This window comes from Leucoraja erinacea, chromosome 16 (assembly GCF_028641065.1).
Source record: "Leucoraja erinacea ecotype New England chromosome 16, Leri_hhj_1, whole genome shotgun sequence".
Lineage (NCBI taxonomy): Eukaryota > Metazoa > Chordata > Chondrichthyes > Rajiformes > Rajidae > Leucoraja > Leucoraja erinaceus.
The window spans coordinates 16,339,690-16,361,532 of record NC_073392.1 but is presented as its reverse complement, the minus strand read 5'-3'; the positions used below and the strand labels follow the sequence as shown (position 1 = coordinate 16,361,532).

General features: G+C 41.4%; 1 protein-coding gene across 1 annotated transcript in view; it reads left to right on the top strand.

The window, feature by feature from the left end:
* Positions 1–17,517, top strand: part of lmcd1 (LIM and cysteine-rich domains 1) — a 67,568-nt gene extending 50,051 nt beyond the window's left edge. Inside the window, exons 4-6 of the mRNA XM_055647730.1 lie at positions 1,707–2,081; positions 10,290–10,505; positions 15,030–17,517. Coding sequence (XP_055503705.1) covers positions 1,707–2,081; positions 10,290–10,505; positions 15,030–15,191 — 753 coding nt within the window. The 3' untranslated portion in view covers positions 15,192–17,517. The remainder of the gene's footprint in view (positions 1–1,706; positions 2,082–10,289; positions 10,506–15,029) is intronic.
* Positions 17,518–21,843: the final 4,326 nt, after the last annotated feature.

Here is a 21,843-nt window from a genome sequence, read left to right as displayed (position 1 = left end):
ACTGGTTTCCCCATCAAACCCATCCAAGCACTATCTGCAAACTTCCCAAACTATTTATCTTCAGCCTTGCATGCGAGACTGAGATTGAGAAAAGTGTGAATTATTTTGGTCTGTTTTTGTACCCACTTTGGTGCTGTGTGCGTGGAGTTTGCATGTTCTCCCCATGATCACGTCGGTTTTCTCTAGGATCTCTGGTTTCCTCCCACATCCCAAAGACTGCAGATTTGTAGGTTAATTGGCCTCGGTAAATTGCCCCTAGTGCTTAGGGAGTGTATGAGAAACTGGGATAACTAGCATATGGACAATGGTCGTCATCGACTCAGTGGGCCAAAGGGCCTGTTTCCATTCTGTATCTCTAAATTAATCTAAACCTGCCATAGGTCATAAGGGATAGGAGCAGAATTAGGCCATTTGGCCCATCGTCTGCTCCTCCATTCAATCATGGATGATGTATCTCTCCCTCCTAACCCAATTCCCCCCCATCACCCCTGACACCGATACTAATCCTTGTCTTCCGCACTTGTCCTTCATGTTACCCTGTGACACTAAGAACCTGCAACTCGGATTCTCCTGGAAGCAATTCTGAGTCTGTATCCTTTTACACCCTGTCACCATTCTCAGGATGTAGACAGACATTTTGGAAGAGGCCAGGTCATAGTCATAGTCTAACAGCACGGAAACAGACCCTTTGGCCCAATTTGCCCACACCAGCCAATATGTCCAGGCTACACTAGTCCCACCTGCCTGCATTTGGCCCATATCCCTTTAAACATGTCCTATCCATGTACCTCTAAATGTTTCTTAGACATCGCGATGGTACCTCAACTACCTCTACCGGCAGCTCGTTCCATACACCTACCATCTCAGTTTCCTATTAAATCTTTCCCACCTCAGCTTAAATCTATGTTCTCGGGTTCTCGATTCCCCTACACTGGGCAAGAAACTCCGTGCTTCCACCGGATGACACCTAAAGAAGCCAGGAGGTCAGAATCTTCATGGAGAATAGAGAGCTGCTAGATTGATTTATTTCCCCTTTCCCAGGAAAGCCCATGTGGGAATGGGAATTCTGCTGCTTGATTTAGTTATTCCGTGAACATGCCTGGACAGCAGCCAAGAAGGATATTTCCTGATATTGTATCAGTAAATTCATGTCCATTTACTATACTTGAAGTCCATGAAATCTTGGGCAGACCATGTGTTCTCTGTCTGATGATTCACTTGGAGCCAAAGAACTGTCTGGCAAAAATGATAAGAATTATCTTTAAATCTTTTACTTGTAATTGATCTATTACGGCATATCTTTATTTTCAGCAAGACGCTTATGCAAGTGTAATCAGCGAGAACCTACAGAAAATATGCCTCAAGAACCAAGAATGCTAGAAGAGAAACTGATTTTTCATTTAATCGTAATGGACAATGTAATCAGCACAAACTGTTCCAAATAACACAATATTTGTAGAATCTATTAATACGTGAGAATGAGTAATCTGCAAGCACCACCACTAGAAATAATTTATGACCATTTATAGTAAAATTTCAAAAAACACTTATAATACACGAAGAGCTGGTAATGAATGAAATAGCTGTTTTATACTCATGCACATTGTAGTTGAATGCTGGCTGTAATTTAAGGGGAATTAAATCCATATGTTTGTTGTTATAGATCACAGAGGTTCTTTTTTTCTCTTTCTCCCTCTCCCCATCAGGCGATTCATTATATGGATTTCATTCCAAAGGAAATGCAACCAATTGCTGGTACCGAAGGGGCCTATTATCGCCGCAGGCAACTAATGAGGCAGCTGCCTGTCTACGACCAGGACCCCTTTCAATGTCACGCCTTGTCAGAGAGTGAAATGAAGAGCATGCAGGAATTCATCAGGAAGTACAAGACTGACATGCTGGGCGTTGGAGAAGTGGCGCTGCCCGGCCAAGCAGCCGGTACCAAAGACAACATCAACCAAAGACAGACGACAGAAGCCCAGGGACAGTTTTCCAATGGAAAAATAGTAAAGGAAAAACCCCAGGATAGCCCAGCTGCACCCAATGGGACGTTGGCAGAGTCCCAGCAGGAAGACAAATATGTGAGTGGTTAACACAAATAGTTTGTTTTTAACTAAAAAGCTTACTCAGCTATATCAAAAGAAAATAAGTGTGGACCTTATGCACTTTCATATCTGTTTTAAATCTATTTCAACCTCCACTTTATAAAAAAATACTTGTCTTGGCATATGTGTAAGAAATTACTCCAAGACAGAGCAAGATAAATAGCCCTGCCATTCATTACAAATTATTACATATTTCATTCCTTAGATTTTCATCTTCTATGCAAATAATATGCAACCACAGACTATAAAATGTATTTTCTCATCCTTTATCTGCCTATCAAATTATCTGCCTTTCTCTTGTTTCTCTCGTCTTTTCTTCCTCTTTCCCTTCTGACTTTTTCCACTGCTGCCTACAATAAATGACATGTTGATAATAACCTAGTCTGCAGGAGATGTAAGCCAAAGTCATCAAAGGATAACAAAAAGGCCATCATTTATTCTTGACTTTGATATTGCCTTGTTATTCGGTTGCACAATTGACAAATAGCATTATTTAACTGATCTATGCTCAGACAGTGAAACTGATAGTTTTAAAAACAAGACGCAATGTGCTAGAATAATTCAACAAGTTCAGTAATCCAGTCTGAAGAAGGGCCCTGATCCAAAACATCACCTATCCATGTTCTCCAGAGATGCTGCCGAACCAGCCGAGTTACTCCAGCACTTTGTGTCATTATTTATAAACCAGCATCTACTGTTCCCCGTGTCTCCCGATAATTTTCGAATAATTCAAGTTTATTGTCATTTGGATGAGTACGGTATGGTTTTGTCACAATGAAACATCTTACCTGCAGCAGCATCACAGTCACATGGACTCAGACAAAAACATAAGACTGTGGGGAAAAAAACATAGAAACATAGAAAATAGGTGCAGGTGTAGGCCATTCGGCCCTTCGAGCCTGCACCGCCATTCAATATGATCATGGTTGATCATCCAACTCAGTATCCTGTACCTGCCTTCTCTCCATACCCCCTGATCCCTTTAGCCACAAGGGCCACATCTAACTGCCTCTTAAATATAGCCAATGAACTGGCCTCAACTATCTTCTGTGGCAGAGAATTCCAGAGATTCACCACTCTCTGTGTGAAAAATGTTTTCTCATCTCAGTCCTAAAGGATTTCCCCCTTATCTTTAAACTGTGACCCCTTGTCCTGGACTTCCTCAACATCGGGAACAATCTTCCTGCATCTAGCCTGTCCAACCCCTTAAGAATTTTGTAAGTTTCTATAAGATCCCCCCTCAATCAAGCAAGATATTAATACAAAAAACATACTTAGGATAAAAAAAATTGTCCATAGTGGTATGGACTGCTTGAAGAAGTGGGCTGTAGTTTTCCATTGTCAAAATAAGATTCCTTTTCTCCAGAGATGCTGCGTGACCCACTAAGTTACTCCAGCATTTTCTGTATATCTTCAGTGTAAACCAGCATCTGCAGTTCCATCCTACACATTAGGATTGTGTAGGTTGGTCCAATAACTTGACTGTTGAAGGAAAGTAGCTGTTCCTGAACATGGTGGTGGGGAACTTTGGGCTTCTGTACCTAATGCCCGATGGTGGCAGCGAAAAAAGGGCATGGCCTGAATGTTGGGGATTCTTAATAATTGATGCTATATTATTAAGGATGCTTTTGATGCAGGGAAGAGCTGTGATGTTGATGTGCCAGACTGCTTCTACTACTCTCTGCAGCCTCTTGCATTCCTGTGGGTGAGAATTGAAATATCAGACCAGATCGCAACCAGTCAGGATGGTTTCTACAGTACAGCTGTAAAAGTTTGTATACGGAGACATACCACATTTCCCATAGGTTTGGAAGGTTGCTTGAGGGGTGAGGGGGTGAGGGTTTCATACACAGACCCTTCAGTCTTACCTCCTCAGCAAACATGTTCTCTAACAACTGAAAGTTTCCCCTATGCATCCAGCTTTTGTCATTCTGGAGAGTCGTGTGCACTGAATCCATTGGACCCATCAGGCAATCTTGAAATTGCTAATTTAAATGGCTGGAAGGCCCACTATTTACTGCTGTAGATGTGCCTGCAGGTTTCAGTTTTTAAAGGTCCTAATGCTTCCAGGTGCTGTGCTTGCATTGTGGAGATGCCACTGAATCTGTCGGGTCTGTGAGGTTGATAACCTTACAATAGGATGAGCATTGTGATGGCAGGAAGCACATGGTTAAGCTCTTTAATCAAGAACCATCAAATTCAAGGTCTAAGGATTTTGCATCTCTAATGTTGAAGACAGGTCATTGACTTTATTTCTCCTTCAGTTGGTTTAAACAGTATGCTGAGTTCAGTACCAGGCACCTTCCATGAATTTCATAATCATATCATGAAAGTATCTTTTAAGAAAGCAATTCAAATAGAATGGAGGAAGGCAGTGAACTGGGATTTCCCCTTGGATGCCCAGGTTGCTCTTTCTGCTTTCCGCAGAGACCGTTCCCTCCGTAACTCCCTGGCCAATTTGTCTCTTTCCACCAAAATCACCCCCTCCCCGGGGACTTTCTCTTGCAACCGCAGGAAATGTTACACTGGTCGCTTTACCTCCCCCCTCAACTCCATCCAAGGACCCAAGCAGTCTTTCCAGGTGAGGCAGAGGTTCACCTGCACCTCCTCCAACCTCACCTACTGTATCAGCTGTTCCAGGTGTCAACTTCGCTACATCGGCGAGACCTAGCACAGGCTTGGCGATCGATCGCTTCGCCCAACACCTCCGCTCAGTTCGCATTAACCAACCTGATCTCCCGGTCAGCACTTCTAATCCCCCTCCCATTCCGAATCGGACCTTTCTGTCCTGGGCCTCCTCTATTGCCAGAGTGAGGCCCAGCGCAAATTGGAGAAACAGCACCTCATATTTTGCTTAGGTAGTTTACACCCCAGCGATATGAACATTGAGTTCTCTAATTTGAGATAGTCCGTGCTTTCTCCCTCCTTGACCTCCCCATCCCAGCTCTCCCACAAGCCTACCATCTCCACTTCTTCCATCCTTCCCCCCCCCTCCACCCCCCGACATCAGTCTGAAGAAGGGTCTTGACCTGAAACGTCGCCTATTCATTCTCTCCATAGATGCTGCCTCGCCCACTGAGTTCCTCCAGCATTTTTGTCTACCTATTAAGTATCATTAAGTCTGTTCATATCCTTCTATTTTGTTTTTGTAAACTCTTCAGGCTAGTAACTTCATTTTGTACACTTTGATTTGCCCTACTGAGATAGCAAGCATGTCAGTACTGCATAATGACTCCATCAATGGAAGTTGACATTACACAGTTTTACAGAGGGAGGATAATAGTAACTTGAAACAACTACTTGAAAACACTTATAATGATGAATGGAATACATTTAAATTTGAGAATATCCAGCTACAACTAATGCACTGAGTAGCTGCAAGTGCATTCTGATCAGGCAGCAAAATCTGACCCCCACCTGTTCTGTACCACTAATTACAAAATTGGAGCTGCCAGGGTTAAAATTCATTGAGCTCAGATATCCGTGCTTTCACATAGTACCAAGATTAATTGCCAGCAAATGTGTAAGTATTTCAGTATCACATAGCAAAAATGCACCTAAAATTCTAGTTTATGGACTTACCAACTTCAGCTCAGGAATTTAAATGGATAGCTCTTTAGTGAAAAGTACTCAGCAAATTATTTGTCCTTGTGAATGGAGCAGAGTTATGAATCTTTGCTGTCACTTGTCAACGATGAGAACATATAGATCCTTTCAAAGCCATCTTGTGTCAGTGGGGTGAAGTCTGTAACAGGCTGGTCATTTGTTTCATCCACAGAAACAGCAGAAATCACCTATCTGACCTCTTGGAAAAGACAGATCAGTTGCTTAAAGTAAAGCTAATGTTTGTGAAAGCTTTAAGAGTCAGAGATTCTGCTTATAGCAATTATTCAGCCTTTGGAAGTTTTACAGCTCCCCAAGAGCAGTACAAAAAGACTCCCCAGCCTAGTTTCTGTTTTGATTCTAATCAGATTAGTTGACTTATTATGTTGAAAATTATGACCATGTATATAAAAAAAGCTAGCCACGATAAGCAGAGTTCACAGATGCCCCAATCGTGATTAAAACCAGCTACATGGGCTGGTTCAAATTAATAGCTGGTTGATGTATCCCAGAACCTGGCCTCTGGTGTGTGAATTTATTTACATCTGGTGTATGCTTTGAAAAGCAATCACTTCTTTTTGTATGACAGCAGCACCAGAAGAAGGTAAAAGGTGAGTACTCATCATAATTGAGGGCCTCGTTTGAACAATGGGAACAATCAGATATGAGGATATGAAAGCATAGGGTGCAGATTGATTGTTGCAGTGCCTGATGCTCAACCCTGTGTCATTGGCTGATTGACTGACTCTCTTGGTGCTAATAAAGAGCTGTCCATTAATGTAGAAACAATGAACTTCAGATGCTGGTTTATATTGAAGATAGACACAAAGCACTGGAGTAACTCAGCAGGTCAGGCGAGAGTTCTGGAGAAAAAGGATAGATGATGTTTCAGGTCAGGACACTTCTTCAGACTGCCTGTAGAACGGTCCCGACCCAAAGTGTCACCTCTCCTTTTTCTCCCGAGATGCTGCCTGATCCACTGGGTTACTCCAACTGTCTATTAAATCTGATGGGCCGTTTTGGAAAGGTTTATTGTACCTATGGCCACCATTATCAGAATAAAACAGCCCTGCCCTCAAATTCACAAATATTCATTTAGCTGGATCTTGAAAATTCAGATATTTGAATACACAACCTGAGAGGCTCATAGCTGTGACACAGAAAGCAATGCATTATCAGATCCATTGAACAATTATCAGATCCATCGTCTGATCCATTAAACAACCACTAGAAGACCCCACTGAATAACAAAGATTCCATGGTCTCTTCCAAAGAAAAGCATTGAGCTTTCCTGAATCCTCCCTCAACGTCTACTGCTCAAAGCAGATTAACTGGACATTTGTCTGCATGTAGTTTATAATTGACCCATCTGTAGATCACTGCTTGCCAAAGTATATCACTGTTGAAGATACTCGAGAAAAGTGACATTTTCTGGAAAGAGTGGACAAGAATTTAATTTAGTGAATTCCAGACAACAGCAAAGCTGATGAAAGTCAGGTTAACCCAGTGAAAGCAATTTGCCTGTTCATGTTTTTGACAGATTTTTAATTTCACTACTTTTTTAAAAAACTGTTTTTACTCTCTTGAATATGTAAAGTTCAGATGCCAAGATTTTCAACCATGCTGGCCTGCAAAACCTGCCTCTCCAGGCCCATCCGAGCCAGCCTCTCCCATCATTGCACCATCCACTTATTCATTGTCAACATTCCCGATAGGTTATCTTTAAAAGTTCACGATTTGAACCATATCTGCTCTGTTTAATATGCCAGAAGTATTGCATGAATTCTATTCTTTACCAATGTAGAGGCAGTACAGTGGCGCAGCGGTAGAGTTGCTGCCTTTTCATGCCAGACACCCAGATTCCATGCTGACTGCGGTTACTGTCTGTACGGAGTTTATGTGTTCTCCCCGTGACCTCGTGGGTTTTCTCCAGGTGCTCCGGTTTCCTCCCACATCCCAAAGGTCGGGAGGGTAATTGATTGCTATAAATTGTCCCTATTGTGTCGGCTAGAACTAGTGTAAGGGATGATCGCTGGTCGGCACGGACTTGGTGGGCCAAAGGGCCTGTTTCCATGCTGTAAACTAAACAAAACTACACTCGTTTACCTCTAGATTTCAGTAAGTACTTGAGAAGGTTGATAAACTGGTCAAAAGTATTTATTAGAATCCACAAAATCTCAACTGCGTGACAATAATAAACCTAAACAGTTTGTTATAGTGGAGAAGAGCATTCCTCACTGATGATTGTGGCCTGCTGATTAACTAAAGTATTATTTACCACTGCTGATGGAAATGCTGACCTTTTAATTTCCCCTCTGTTTGTTTTGTAAAGTCTTCTAATTTCACGAGTTTCGTTGGCTGATTTGTTGCTGCATGTTGAAGTTTTTAATACTTCTTTAACTTTGATCTGGTTGCGATGATGTCAGGTTCTGCCAGTTTCAAAAGTAAATGCTCTTTTTTGTAAACAGTAAATGTCACGCAGACCAGGGGTAGATGGGGACAGTGGATAGAACTGAACGGTTAATGATTTGACTAATGAGCTTCTTTGCAAGCAAGGGATTTGGGTGGAGGTGGGGAAAATGCATTTCTACGTCTTTCTCTTGGTATTTCCTGAGAGCTTTATTATCAGTTTAAAGAATTAGCACATTGGACATTACAGCATTGAACATATCAACCAACTGATCGCATCAGAGGGGAATGTTTGTAATGATAAGGAATGTAGGAATCTCTTGGTTTGAAGTGATATTTGCATTGAGGTGATAACACTTTTCTTAGAACTAAGTTGTATTTGGTAGCTGATAATTAGAAACATTTGGACTGGGGTTATTAAGCAAGTTTCAAAATAGAATCTGTGATTTATTTTATATTCTCATCACATCCCAATGCATCCATCCACCCCATCACTGCTCTCAGGCAGCTCAAAGAATTGTATTACTGGACTAGAATTGATTCCAAAGCCTGGGGTGTGTGGAAGATACAGACATAACAAATTCTACTATCCAGTTAATTTCTTCCATCTTGTTTGTATTTCATTGGTTTCTAAAGAGGCCTTAAACCCTGTTTGGCTCAAAATGAGATCTTGTGCCACTGTTTTGTGAGGTACGTGATTGTGGGGGTTGGGAAGAGGGGAGGGGGAGTCCTCCTAAAACCTGTCCAATATTCTCTCAGCCAATGTCATTAAGAGACACAAAAGAAAAACAGCTGAAGGAACTCAGTGGATCAGGCAGCATCTGTAGAAGGGAATGAAGAAAGAATATTGCTGGGCCCGCCCGCTAAGTTGCTCCAGTTTTGCTCGAGATTCCAGCATCTGCAATCTCACGTGCCTTCATGAAGAATGAAATTAAGTACTCCCTTGCTTCTTTTTCTCTCTACTCTTGCTCTCATTGGATCCTTTTATTTTATACACCAGTGGTCATTTTGCTTGATTCCCGTCTCCAGGCCCAGGCTGTGCGGAACCCTACAATAGGCAGCTGGAAATTCCATATTATTAAGCACAATTTTTTTTTCAATTACTGAAGGTGAAGAGTAGATGGAAAATGTTAGCAGAAGATCAAGAACTTTGGACCTTGCGCAGCTAGTTGACTATGAGGTTAACGTTTCCATCACTCCGTAGAAAGTGATTTAAACAAAAGCCGCATAAATGATTTTAAAAAAGGTGTTTTTGAGTTATATTTTGTTTGACTGGATAGAGAAGACTCACAACAATTTCACCTTGGGGAGTATAAACTGGAATGGAATAAATGGAAGAAAATATTCATTCTTGAAGGTGGGATATTCACCTTTGAAATGCAAAATCTGCAGCTTCAGTCAAACACCAGGCAGCTTTTGGATGGGGTTGTGTCTGGAGCCAATTTGCCCAAACAGTGAGCTGTTGTCATGTGTAAAATGATGATGCATACAGACCTCCCATCAGCAATATTGAAATTCTGTACCTTAGCTGTGCAAGAAAAAAATCCTTATTTAAAATTGCAGGATAAATGCCACATCAACATCTGCCTACACAATTTCTCCTTCCATTTAAAGCACATAAACTTAAAAAGTGCCAATATAGCTCCACACCGACAAGTTTGTGAGTTAGCACTAATATTTCCAGCTTTGGGTTTGAATCTATCCATGCTTTAAACATTTATTTTCAATTCATAAATAGCCTTGGCCTGCATTAAAATATCACATTTCTAGATTGTTGCTCAGCTACATGTGGTTTGGTGGAATTACCCTGTGATCATAATGAGTCCTTTTTACTTGGCTTTGGACTATAATGTTTGCATTAGAAGTGAACTTCAGAGGTCAACTGCTGCACAACCTTTGGAACTTAGCCCATTAGTAGCATTCCAGAGTCCAAACAAGCCCCCCCCCTCCCCCGACCCTCTCCCCATTTAATAGAAAATTGGTCCAGTCTTCTGAATGCAGTACATGTGAAACGGAAATGCTGGAAATGGGTTGGCCTCATCTTAAAGTCAAAGAGTATTGTTTCAAGAGCGAGGCACACCTCAAGGTTTGACGCTGTTTTTTTCCTGATGGAAACATTCTTGTGTGATTTTTTCTGCTGATCTGATTTTTGATCTCTTTTTTTCTTGGCAGCATTGTGAGCTCTGCAAGCAGACAGTCAGCAGTGAGTGCCCTGTGGTATATAGCGAACGAGCAGGGTATGCCCGCCTTTGGCACCCAGCGTGCTTTTTATGCACCTGGTGTAAAGAACCCTTGGTGGATCTCATCTATTTCTGGAAGAGCGGCAGGCTGTTGTGTGGGCGCCATTACTGTGAGAGTGAGAAACCTCGCTGCAATGCCTGTGATGAGGTGAGTGTAGTTTATGTTACAGATACAGCATGGAAACATGCCCTTCGGCCCACCAAGTCCACGCCGACCATCGATCGTCCATTCACACTCGTTCTGTTATCCCACTTTGGTATCCCCTTCCTACATACTAGAGGCAATTTACAGACGGCAATTCCGCACGTCTTTGCGATGTGGGAGGACATTTGAGTACCCGGAGGAAACCTACGCAGGCACAGGGAGAATGTGCAAACCACACACAGGCAGCACAGCACCTGAGGTCAGGATCGAACCAGGGTCTCTGGCACTGTGAGGCAGCAGCTCTACCAGCTGCGTTATCTTGCCGCTCTTGGTTGGTGGGAGAATGATGTTCAGTGCATTACAAGCCCAAGCACGAAGCAATGTGTATTCGCATTGCTGTCAACGATAGACACAAAATGCTGGGGCAACTCAGCAGGTCAGGCAGCACCTCAGGGTCTGACCCGAAACGTCACCTATTCTTTTTCTCCAGAGATGCTGCCTGACCCGCTGAGTTACTCCAGCATTTTGGGTCTATCTTCGGTATAAACCAGCATATGCAGCTCCAGCTCCTTCCTGCACATAGCTGTCAGCATCGCAACCCAAGAAAAGGCTGGGTGACAGTGCATAATAATTCAACTGGGTGTCCAGCATCTTATTAATGACACCGGTGGGCTGCAGCCTTGATGTGGTGAAGTCATTCTGGATGCGGTGAATTGAAATGAATATAACTAAACTGTGATGTTTACTCCTTGGGAATGTCAAAGATAACACCATCCATCCTGGAAGCCAACAAGCTCTGTAATGGTCACAGCAGCACTGAACTCACTACATCCCTATAAAGTTACAATAACTTGCCCCAGAATCATAAAACTACAAACAACTAACCGCTTTAAGATATCTTATCTAAGCAGCAAGGAGAACGACTCATCTGAACGATGCAGACTATTTCTCCACCAGCCTTGCGTCTGCATTACAAGCAGGATTTTCCATTTAAATATAATTTTAAGTGGTTAGCCCCTAAGAACACCATCCTGTGTCATCTCTGAGTATAATCTATATACTTGTACATTCTGATGATGCCAAATGCATTGTGCATTAATCTGGAAGCTAATTCACATCCACTAAGATGAAAACACAAAGTTCCATGTGAAACAATGTGTTCTTGGTGGAAATGGCTGTGAAAGTAAAATTGGTTTTAGGTCAGCAATGAATGTTAATGTCTGATGTTAAAGATTATCATAATCATTGTGTAGGTGCACACAAACCACCTGAAAAGTTAAGGTGTGCGTACTATGTTTGGAAATGCATTGATACAACTAAAGTTAATGGGAGCATTTTTTTGCAGAGCATTTAGTCACAGAGAGCTGTAAAAGGAAAATGTAATGAAATTAAAGTCTAGATTATTGTTAATCAGTGGGTTATACAGCACAGAAACAGACCCTTCGGCCCATCTCATCCATGCTGACCAAGATGCCCAGCTGTGCTTGTCCCATCAGTCATAACCTAATGCCATTCCTTTTGCTTTTTTTTCCATTCCCCTCTTGTAAAATGCTTTGAATCTTCACTCACTTTTTCAGAAAAGACTAACAGAGAACATGAAGATTCAATTCCAGTGGATGACCTGATCCCAGCCCCCATAGTCAATATATATTTTTTTAAAGGGAATGATTTATGTTTTGATGCTTTTTGTTACATTCGTCGTGCTCCCTGATTTTAAACTTGCTTTTTCCAATCATGGCAGTGACTACCCAGGAACATATGACATGCCCCGTTCTCACTGTGTATAATATTGCCTCCAAGGAATCCTTTTTGTGTTCTGGAGATAGTTATTTTTAACAATCATTCAATATCTTTACATTGTTGCCTCAAAAATGAGGAAATTTAAAAAGCTGTCCGCAGGTTATATTTCATTCAATAGAAACATAAACAGACCTTGGATTTGACGTGCTAATTGCTACAAATATTGCTTTAAAACATAAGAATAAAAACTCGGCTAAATAGTGAATTGTATTCCCACATAAATGCCATATTCAATTGGATATCAATGCCTCATAATATCTCAGAAATTGGACTCAATAGCTGTATCAAAATGTAACCATAATTTTCAAAGTGAATGCTGAGATCCTTTCATTACATAAATCGTTTCTGTAATCATCGATCAAGACTACTTACTGGAGATTTTTAATTTTTTTATTTAACCTTTATTTAACCAGGAGAAGTCTCATTGAGATTAAAAATCTCATTTACAAGAGAGTCCTGGCCAAGACAGGCAGCAGCACAGTTTCACAGTTACAGACAATAATTTAAAAACAACAGAGGACATATAAATAGAGTCACAGTCAGAACATCATCAAACAAAGCATGTACAGACAGAAGAGCCCGCTTCAACATCATTAAGAAGGGATTTAAATCTGTTTATAGAAACCAGCTCCTTAAGTTTCAGTTCATTCTGCAGCTGGTTCCATGCGAAGGGAGCAGCATAACTAAATGCCCTCTTCCCCAGTTCAGTACGGACTTTAGGTACAGTTAGTAAGAACAAGTCCTCAGAGCGAGCTGATAAGTTCCTGTGCTTTTTCGAATTACATACATCTGCAGGTATGAAGGAAGAACACCGAGGATAGTCTTATAAATAAGGATATGCCAATGATGGAGTCTGCGGGTGGACAGGGCAAACCATCCAACTTGAGCATACAACTTGAGCAGTGGTGCGTGAGGGTTTTAAAATTAGTAACAAATCTCAGTGCTCCGTGGTAGACCGTGTCCAAAGACTGGAGGCATTTTGAAGATGCATTCATATATAAAACATCACCATAGTCCAACACAGATATAAACGTTGCAGCAACAAGTCTTTTTTTGGCTTCAAAAGAAAAACAAGATTTGTTTCTAAAGTAAAAACCTAATTTTATCTTTAGTTTTTTCACAAGTTGCTGGATATGAGGTTTAAAAGAGAGAGAATCGTCAATTATAATTCCCAGATATTTATATTGAGACAGATTCAATCACAGAGCCCTGTAAAGTGGTGATAGGAGGGAGGTCCGAGGGCTTTGATTTAGCTTTAGTGAACAGCATGAGCTTTGTCTTGTCAGCATTTAAAACAAGTTTTAAATCACACAGGTTGCGTTGCACAGTGTTAAAAGCAGTTTGGAGCTGACAGAGAGCCTGATTTGGGGTAGACGCAGAGCAGAGATAAACTGTTGGATCTCCAAAAGTAGACATGGTAGGTTAATTGGCTACTGTAAATTATCCCTGGTACCGATGGTGGCAGCAGAATCAGTTGGGTAAGGAGGGCAGGGGACAGGTACTTGATGGGAGGGAATAGGTTACAAGGAATTAGTGAGGAGTGGGATTGTTGCAATTGTTCTGCATGCTGGCATAGACTCAATGGATAGAATGGCCTCCATCTACGTCAAAAGTTAAGGTGGGAAATGGGATAGTAGATTGTGTCAGTATTTATAAAATCAAGCTTATAGTTGTTGGAAAAGATGAGTGGTGTTTTTACTTGAAAGAAGAAGTCCTCTCTGTCTTCATATGTTTTTAGCCCCAAGACAAAATTGGGATCTCGTTGGAAGTTCTTTGCTGGACCACAATTAAATGGGGTTAAGAATTAGCCTGTGAAGATGGAGAGTCAGTGGACAAGTTATAACCATGAACAATGAAACAAAAAAGTGACGCAAATGAAACCTTTTCAGAAATTCAGTAGGTTGCATTTATGTAGAAAAAAATGGGCAGGTACAGTCTTGATGGGTTGAAAGGGTTGAATATGAACATGAATGTATCCCTCGATTCCTTTAATATCCAAAAATAATATCTATGAAGGTTAATTGTCTGCTATGAATTACAACTCGTGTCAAAAGGGAGTTCTTGGCCACCTGAGATAATAAATTGCAAGTCTACGGGGAAATAAGGAGGAGAAAATGGAACCAATGTGATTGCTTGGTGGAAGCTGGAGTGGATCCAAAAGGCCAAATTTCCTCCACCATCGTAAAGAGGTCACCCATGTCGTGGGTTTACTTGCATCTCTGAGTCGGAAGATCAATAGTTGAGGATCTACTCTAGAACACAGGACATAATGTGGAACTTTACCTTCATACTGTGGCATGTTTTAGTTTAGTTTAGTTCAGAGATACAGCGTGGAAACCCACCTTTTAGCCCATGCCAAACAGCGATCCCCGCACACTAACATTATCCTACACACACTAGGGACAATCTACAATTTTACCAAGCAAATTAAACTACAGACCTGTGCGTCTTTGGCACGTAGAAGGAAACCGGAGCTCCCGGAAAAAAACCCCATGCAAGTCATGGGGAGAATGTACAAACTCCATCCAGACAGCACCCGTAGTCATGATCGAACCTGGGTCTCTAGCACTGTAAGGAAGCAACTGCGCCACCGTGCCGCCCTTACATTTTCTTATTGTAGATACTGTATTGAAATGGCATCTGGGGTTTAGTCTTCAAGGAATGGCAGGGAAGGGGATAAGACGTGTAATAACTCGTGTTTGATTGCGATCTGTTTTTTCGTTGCAGTTAATTTTCTCAGAAGACTACGTAGAATGCAAGGGACTGACATGGCACAAGAAACACTTCTGCTGCCTGGAGTGTGAGCAGCCATTGCAGGGAAAGGCCTACGAGCTGGACCAGGTGAAGCTGCTCTGTCCACCCTGCAGCAACAGGATCAAGAGAATGTGAAAACCTTTCACTGTAACCAAGACCATGCCACATATAAAAATTAACCCATTAAACTTCAGTCAGCTAGATCATAGAGTGCAAATCTAACATAAACTGGTAGGAACCCTCATGAGTGAAATACTCCCACATAGTGGACATTCTTTAAAACTATGTAAGATTCATTCAAAAGGCTGAATTGATGTATTTGTTATTGGTTCAATATTTTCCAATGATCCACTGAAAGAAGATTGTAATTTGGTATCCTGTGCCCAATTGCAATGAAGTATACCTGCCTTCAATCTCACACTAAGTTTTATTTTGAGGATTGAAAAAATGACATTGTTTTTGCAGTACATACATATTTTTGAGACACCATGCTTCAATCTTTGTCATGCTTATCTATTGACTATAGGATACAGTAGCATGATAAGCACATGATTGAAGGAAGTTCATCTGATCTATCGCAATGGCATCTTTGTGAGGGTTTATTTCAGCTTAAGCCAAGTTGTTATCAAGTTGTTAGATCTATGCGTTAATGTAATGGTGAAATGCATTTAGATTATAAATAGCAAAGTATTTGAAGTTAGAATTAAATCCATCCACAACATCAATATGTTTTGCAGTTTAAATTATTCAACGGAAAATGAAATCATTTCCAGAGATCCCCAACTGGCAAGCAGGTACAAACAGTGAATATATAACCCACAGAAACCTCTCAATCCCTGGGACTGAACTGTTTTGGTATTGATATAACAGCAAAAGTGCTTCTATTAACGTTGGTACCCCCATGTGCATTGAGGGAGAAGTTGGCTAGATTCACTTGCTAATTCACTGTCCAGACACCCCATTCTTAAAGGACTTTTTCAAGTTGAAAGTGACATTGGACTGTATTATGATGGACAATTTCAGATGCTCCTGTTGGTTGGGCACTAGAATAAGCTCCGACACCCTTGGAATGCACCAACTAAAGAGAAAATATACGGCCATGAGCGCTATCAGTTTTCAGCGCTAATTTAAAGTTATGGCCTTGTAGAGTCAAGATTTATCTTTTGTCATAATAGACTACAAAATATCAGAACAGCAGATATTTCAGATTTGGACGTTGAAATAACTCTCGGGTAATTTAATTTGTATCATATCTTTAGGGAGGATTTTCAAGGACAAGACTTGCTGCCTTTGATGTAAAGTTGCTCTGATTTAAGACAACACTGCAGAAATGCCAATGTAATATCCCCTAATCCATGTTCCTCTTGCATCAGATGACTGCATTACTGTCTATCTATGACTGCAATTGAGCAACTACTTAGTGATTAGATATGTCTTGTGTTGTTCCGTAACAATTGTTTCCTTGAACGTTTTGAAGGATCAGGACAAAAGTATGAATAGCATGTTGATTATTTCAGCATTATCCAAATTCCGCATACTCTGCAGCAGAGGGAGGTTACCAAGTTGAGCTTTTTGACATTTATATGATTATTTGCAGTAGAGAATCTTGTTGCTTGACGGAAGACTAACTTTGTTTTCAAATTTCAAAAGAATTGATTGTTCATTGTATATAAGTATGTATGTAGTGTTTAGGTCTATAAGGTAGATGTTACAAATTTGCAAGGCTAACAATGAGATTCACCAGCAGGGAACAGATACTGGGCATTTGGAGTGCAAGGGCTGGGGGTTTGGGAAATGTGGACTGTGGTTTCAATCTAATCACGCTCCATAAGTGTACCCTTCCTTTAAAATCCTGTTCTACGTACTCCATTTACTTGGAGTTACTTTGACCTTCTCAACCACCAGAGAAATCAATAGCATGGTGCAATTTCAGCTTTATGGTCTTCCCATTATGACCAAGCAGTGATTTTAATGTTAAGCACCAGACTTGCTTATGATCCAGTTATTAGGTTCCCAATAGGCAGGCTAGATTAAAATTAACATCCTGATTTTAGAATTCAGTGCTTATTCTTAAGCAAGTCTACAGTGGAACAGTTTAACATTGAAGTGGGGGATACGGGAGAAGATCTGATGCTGTCCTTCTTGGGTGAGTGTGAAGGAAGAAGGGAACATTAGGATGGGGCATTCAACTACAAAGCAAGGCCAATGGATCCAGTATTTGCATTCAGCATACCTCTGTCCCTCACCCATTTGTACATCATCATCGCAGATCAAAGCACAGAAGGAAAATGTTAAACATTTTTTTATGAGGTGGGAAGAGGCTTCTATTTGTGAAAATTATATAATTAGCATAAGTTAATGACTGCATGTGCCCATTTTGGGAAGCAGTGAATGACTAGTCTAAGTGTAGACTTCTGTAATTACCTTTTGAGAACATAAATAAAAATTAAAAGCAAACATTTACATTTTGTTCTGTGGCTTTGTACTATATCTTGCTCCCATTTTTACAATGTCTTGCCTCATTCTGGGAATTATGTTTAAGGTTTGATGTTTATATTCTAAAGTACCCAATGCTAAGTTCCAAATAATATTTGAAAAGGCACTCTACTCATGTTAATTCAGGTCAAATTATAATCAATACAAAGAGGCTCTTCAGCACAATTAGCTTGTTTCATAGCAAAATTAGATGGATCTAAAGACCTTTGGGATCCCTGGAAGCTTAAATGTGGTATTTTCTCCCAGTGATGGAGGTCAGCTTGATCAAATTTGTTGATTTGTTTACACATCCAATGCTGTAGGTTTTGGTAATGTTTCAACCCACAGTACCACTAGGTGGTAGGATGTGTCTTCATGACAAGACATGCTCCTGAGCACAAACTCTCCAACCTGACTGCGATGAACAAGGCCAATAAAGTTTGGATTGTGGACTCTTATTGCACGTTTGATGGAAATTGGCCTGTAGGACTTTAGTGAAATGGGTAAACTCTATATATACATTTAACAAAGTGGTTATATGAGCAGGAAATGCTGGAAATACTCAGCAGGGTTGGCACCACCTCTAGAGAGAAAACATGATGAGTCAATACATCAGAATTATGGAAATTAGATATTTTACGGATAAAAGGAGGGGGAGCAGCAGGCAGAGGAAAAGAGAAGATCTGAGATGGAGTTGATACCAGAAGAGATTTAGCCTCACTCTAACAATGGAGACCTAGGACAGAAAGGTCTGTGTAGGAATGGAAAGGAGAATTAAAGTGTCTGGCAACTGTTAGATCAGGTAGGTTCAGGCAGGCTGAGCCTGACTACATCATTCACGCTTTGCCCTCGCAGTTGATCGTAGGACTTCTAACAGCCATTCACTTTCTTTCTACGGTTATTAACCCTAGGTCTAGAGTCTCAGAATTTTTATATTTTTTACTGTGTAATGTCTATTCTGTCAGATGTCCCAAACAAAAAGATATTTATGTATTAGAGTCACGTTTGTGTCAGGAAGGTGGTGATACAATATTTAACAAGTCAAACCAGACATTGGTTTTCATAATTAACCCTGTGGGTGTTGAATTTTGTTCCATCTGGACTTGATTTGTAACCAGAGAAGGAGCTTTTCAAATTCCTGGTGTTAATTAAAACTAAATCGAATGTGCATTTTAGGTTTCATTTTGAGCAGTTGTCTGGTGAGGAACAATCATTCAATTTTCCTGAACTAGGTATACATTTTTTACCATCCCTTTCAATCTTGCCCATAGAAAGTGTAAATGATGTGTCGTATCCCACGGCAACGTCTGGCTCCAGCAAATTGGGCCATTATTGGTGCTGCAAAGAGTTATTATTTTCTTTTTGACACAATTTTGTCTCCACACCTCTGCAGAATATTCCATGGATGCAATTACTTTCAAGAGTACCACCTCATTTTCTTTTGGGCAGTGACAATCAAGCACAAAGTTCATCCCCTGTACACCTCTTGCACTCTGGTAGAATAAGTCCAGGGAAACCTGGCTGATTATCTTTTCAAGGATACTATGGCTATGTGCTAAGCCCCAGCCAGCTCATTTCAGAACAGTTTGTGTGCAAGGACAGTACAGATGACTGCAATCAATCCGTCTAAATGTCTCTTAAACACCAAGTTCATGCAGCCCCACAGCTGTACATTCTATGTACTTGCACTCTGGTAGCAATAAGTTATAGGGAATTTTACCCTGGGAAAAAAGGTTTCTGACTGTCTACCTGGCTGATGTTATCCCTTTTCCTAACTCCTGGATACTATGGCTATGTGCAAAGCCCCAGCCAGCTCATCACAAACTCAGAACAGTTCTGATGTGCAAGGACAGTACAGATGTTTACTGATGGCTTTCAGCATTCTTATGCTTCCATGTATCCGTCTAAATGTCTCTTAAACACCACTATTGTATCTGCCTCCACCACCACAGCTGGCAATACATTCCAGGTCCCCACCACTCTGTGTAAAAAAACTTGCCCCGCACATCTCTATTTAACTTTCCCCCTATCACCTTATAGCTATGCTCTCTTGTGTTGGACATTTCTACCCTGGGAAAAAAAGGTTCTGACTGTCTATCCCATCTATACTTCTCAGAATTTTATATGATTCTATCAAGTCTCCCCTCAACCTTGGACATTCCAGAGATGGAATCCAACCTCTCCTTATAGCTGAAACACTCAAATTCAGGCAGCATTCTGGAAAAACTCCTCTGAACCCTCTCCACAGCCTCCACATCCTTCCTGTAATGGGATAACCAGAACTGGACACAATACTCCAAATGAAGCCTAACCAAGTCTTATAGAGCTGTGACAGGATTTTGTGACTCTTATGCTGAATATTCCAGAAATGGTATACTGTACGCCTTCTTTAGCACCCTATCTACATGTGCTGTCACCTTCAATGAGCTATGAATTTGGACTCCAAGTTCCCTCCCCAATCACCCTAACAGATTTCAGCACCTCACCTTTGCTCGAAGTACACTCCATTTCTCCACCCATATCTGCAGCTGATCTATGTCCTACTGAATCTTGACTGCCTTCCTCATGGCAATTCCTCCACATTTGGTATCAAACTTACTCACCAACCCATCTACATTTATGTCCAAGTATTATTGTACATCCAAGGTTATTGCACTTCAATAATCAGAGATAGATCCCATCAGCTCCTGGGGAGTTATCCACCTTAATGCTCTTCAAGACCCTCAACATACCCTAGCATATTTGATATTCCTCCAAGTTTGGGGCTCCCTCTGGGGCAAGTGTTATGCTGTGAGGAAGATGCTAGGAGACTGCAAGGTGACTTGGATCGGCTGGTGCTGAGTGGGCAAATGTTTGGCAGGAGCAGGGGTGTCATGAGTCATTGAAAGTAGGCATACAGTGAAGAAAGCAGGTGTATTATTGCCATAGAGGGAGTGCGGAGAAGGTTCACCAGACTGATTCCTGGGATGTCAGGACTGTCTTATGAAGAAAGACTGGATAGACTTGGTTTATACTCTCTAGAATTTAGGAGATTGAGAGGGGATCTTATAGAAACTTACAAAATTCTTAAGGGGTTGGACAGGCTAGATGCAGGAAGATTGTTCCCGATGTTGGGGAAGTCCAGGGCAAGGGGTCACAGCTGTTCCTTTAAAACCGAGTGAATACAGAGAGTGGTGAATCTCTGGAACTCTCTGCCGCAGAGGGTAGTCGAGGCCAGTTCATTGGAATTAGATGTGGCCCTTGTGGCTAAGGGGATCAGGGGGTATGGAGAGAAGGCAGGTACGGGATACTTAGTTGGATGATCAGCCATGATCATATTGAATGGCGGTGCAGGCTCGAAGGGCCGAATGGCCTACTCCTGCACTTAATTTCTATGTTTCTATTATTTTCCAACGTCAATAAATTTACGATCTTCCTGGGATTGGAGGGATAGCTAATTATCCCACTTTTCAAGGAGCGAGAGAGCAGACCAGTTAGCCTGACTTTGGTGGTGTGAAAGATGGGAGTCAATTATTAAAGATTAATAATCGGGCATTTGGATAGCAGTAAAAGGATTTCCCAAGTCAACATCGATTTATGATTTTACAATGCATTTAAGCCTCACCCATTTTTATGAGATGCATTCCTGGAATATGTAGGAAGTTTATTGTAACCTAGTGCTACTTGCCTGACCAATGGATGATATATCACTTAAATGCAATTGGTCAGTCACCTGTAGTTCCCTCTATCTTGCCATCCTTATCCCTCCTTTATACTGGACCATGCTGATCCTGCACTTTGATCAGCTGGCCATTAAAAAACCAGCACATAACTCCAGAAGGAGGTGTATTCAGCAGAGACAATTATAAATTACACTCCCTTGAAAGGTTTTTTATTGGCTTAAGTGGTGTTGAATTCTTAGGTTAGAATGGACTTATTAAAAGCTTCTTATTAGTATTTTCTATCTATCCTCTTTTGGACCCAAGGCATAGCAGAGCTGCCAACTCTCACAACGAGGTAAGAGAGGGAGAGGAAGGGAGGGAGAGAGGGAGGGGAGATCGCGAAGAGAGGGGGAGAGAGAGAGAGAGAGAGAGAGAGAGAGTCGAGAGAAGAGAGGGGAGCAAGAGATCGAGAGGAGGGGAGAGAGAGATCGAGAGAAGAGAGGGAGAAGGGGGAGAGGAGAGGGGGGAGAGGGAGAAGGGAAAGGGGGGGACAGGGAGAAGGGGGAGGGAGAAGGGGGACAGACAGGACAAGGGGGAGAGGGAGAGGGGGAAGGGGGAGAGGGAGAGTGGAACGATAGCACAAAGCCGTCCCCATAATCTCCACTAGTATC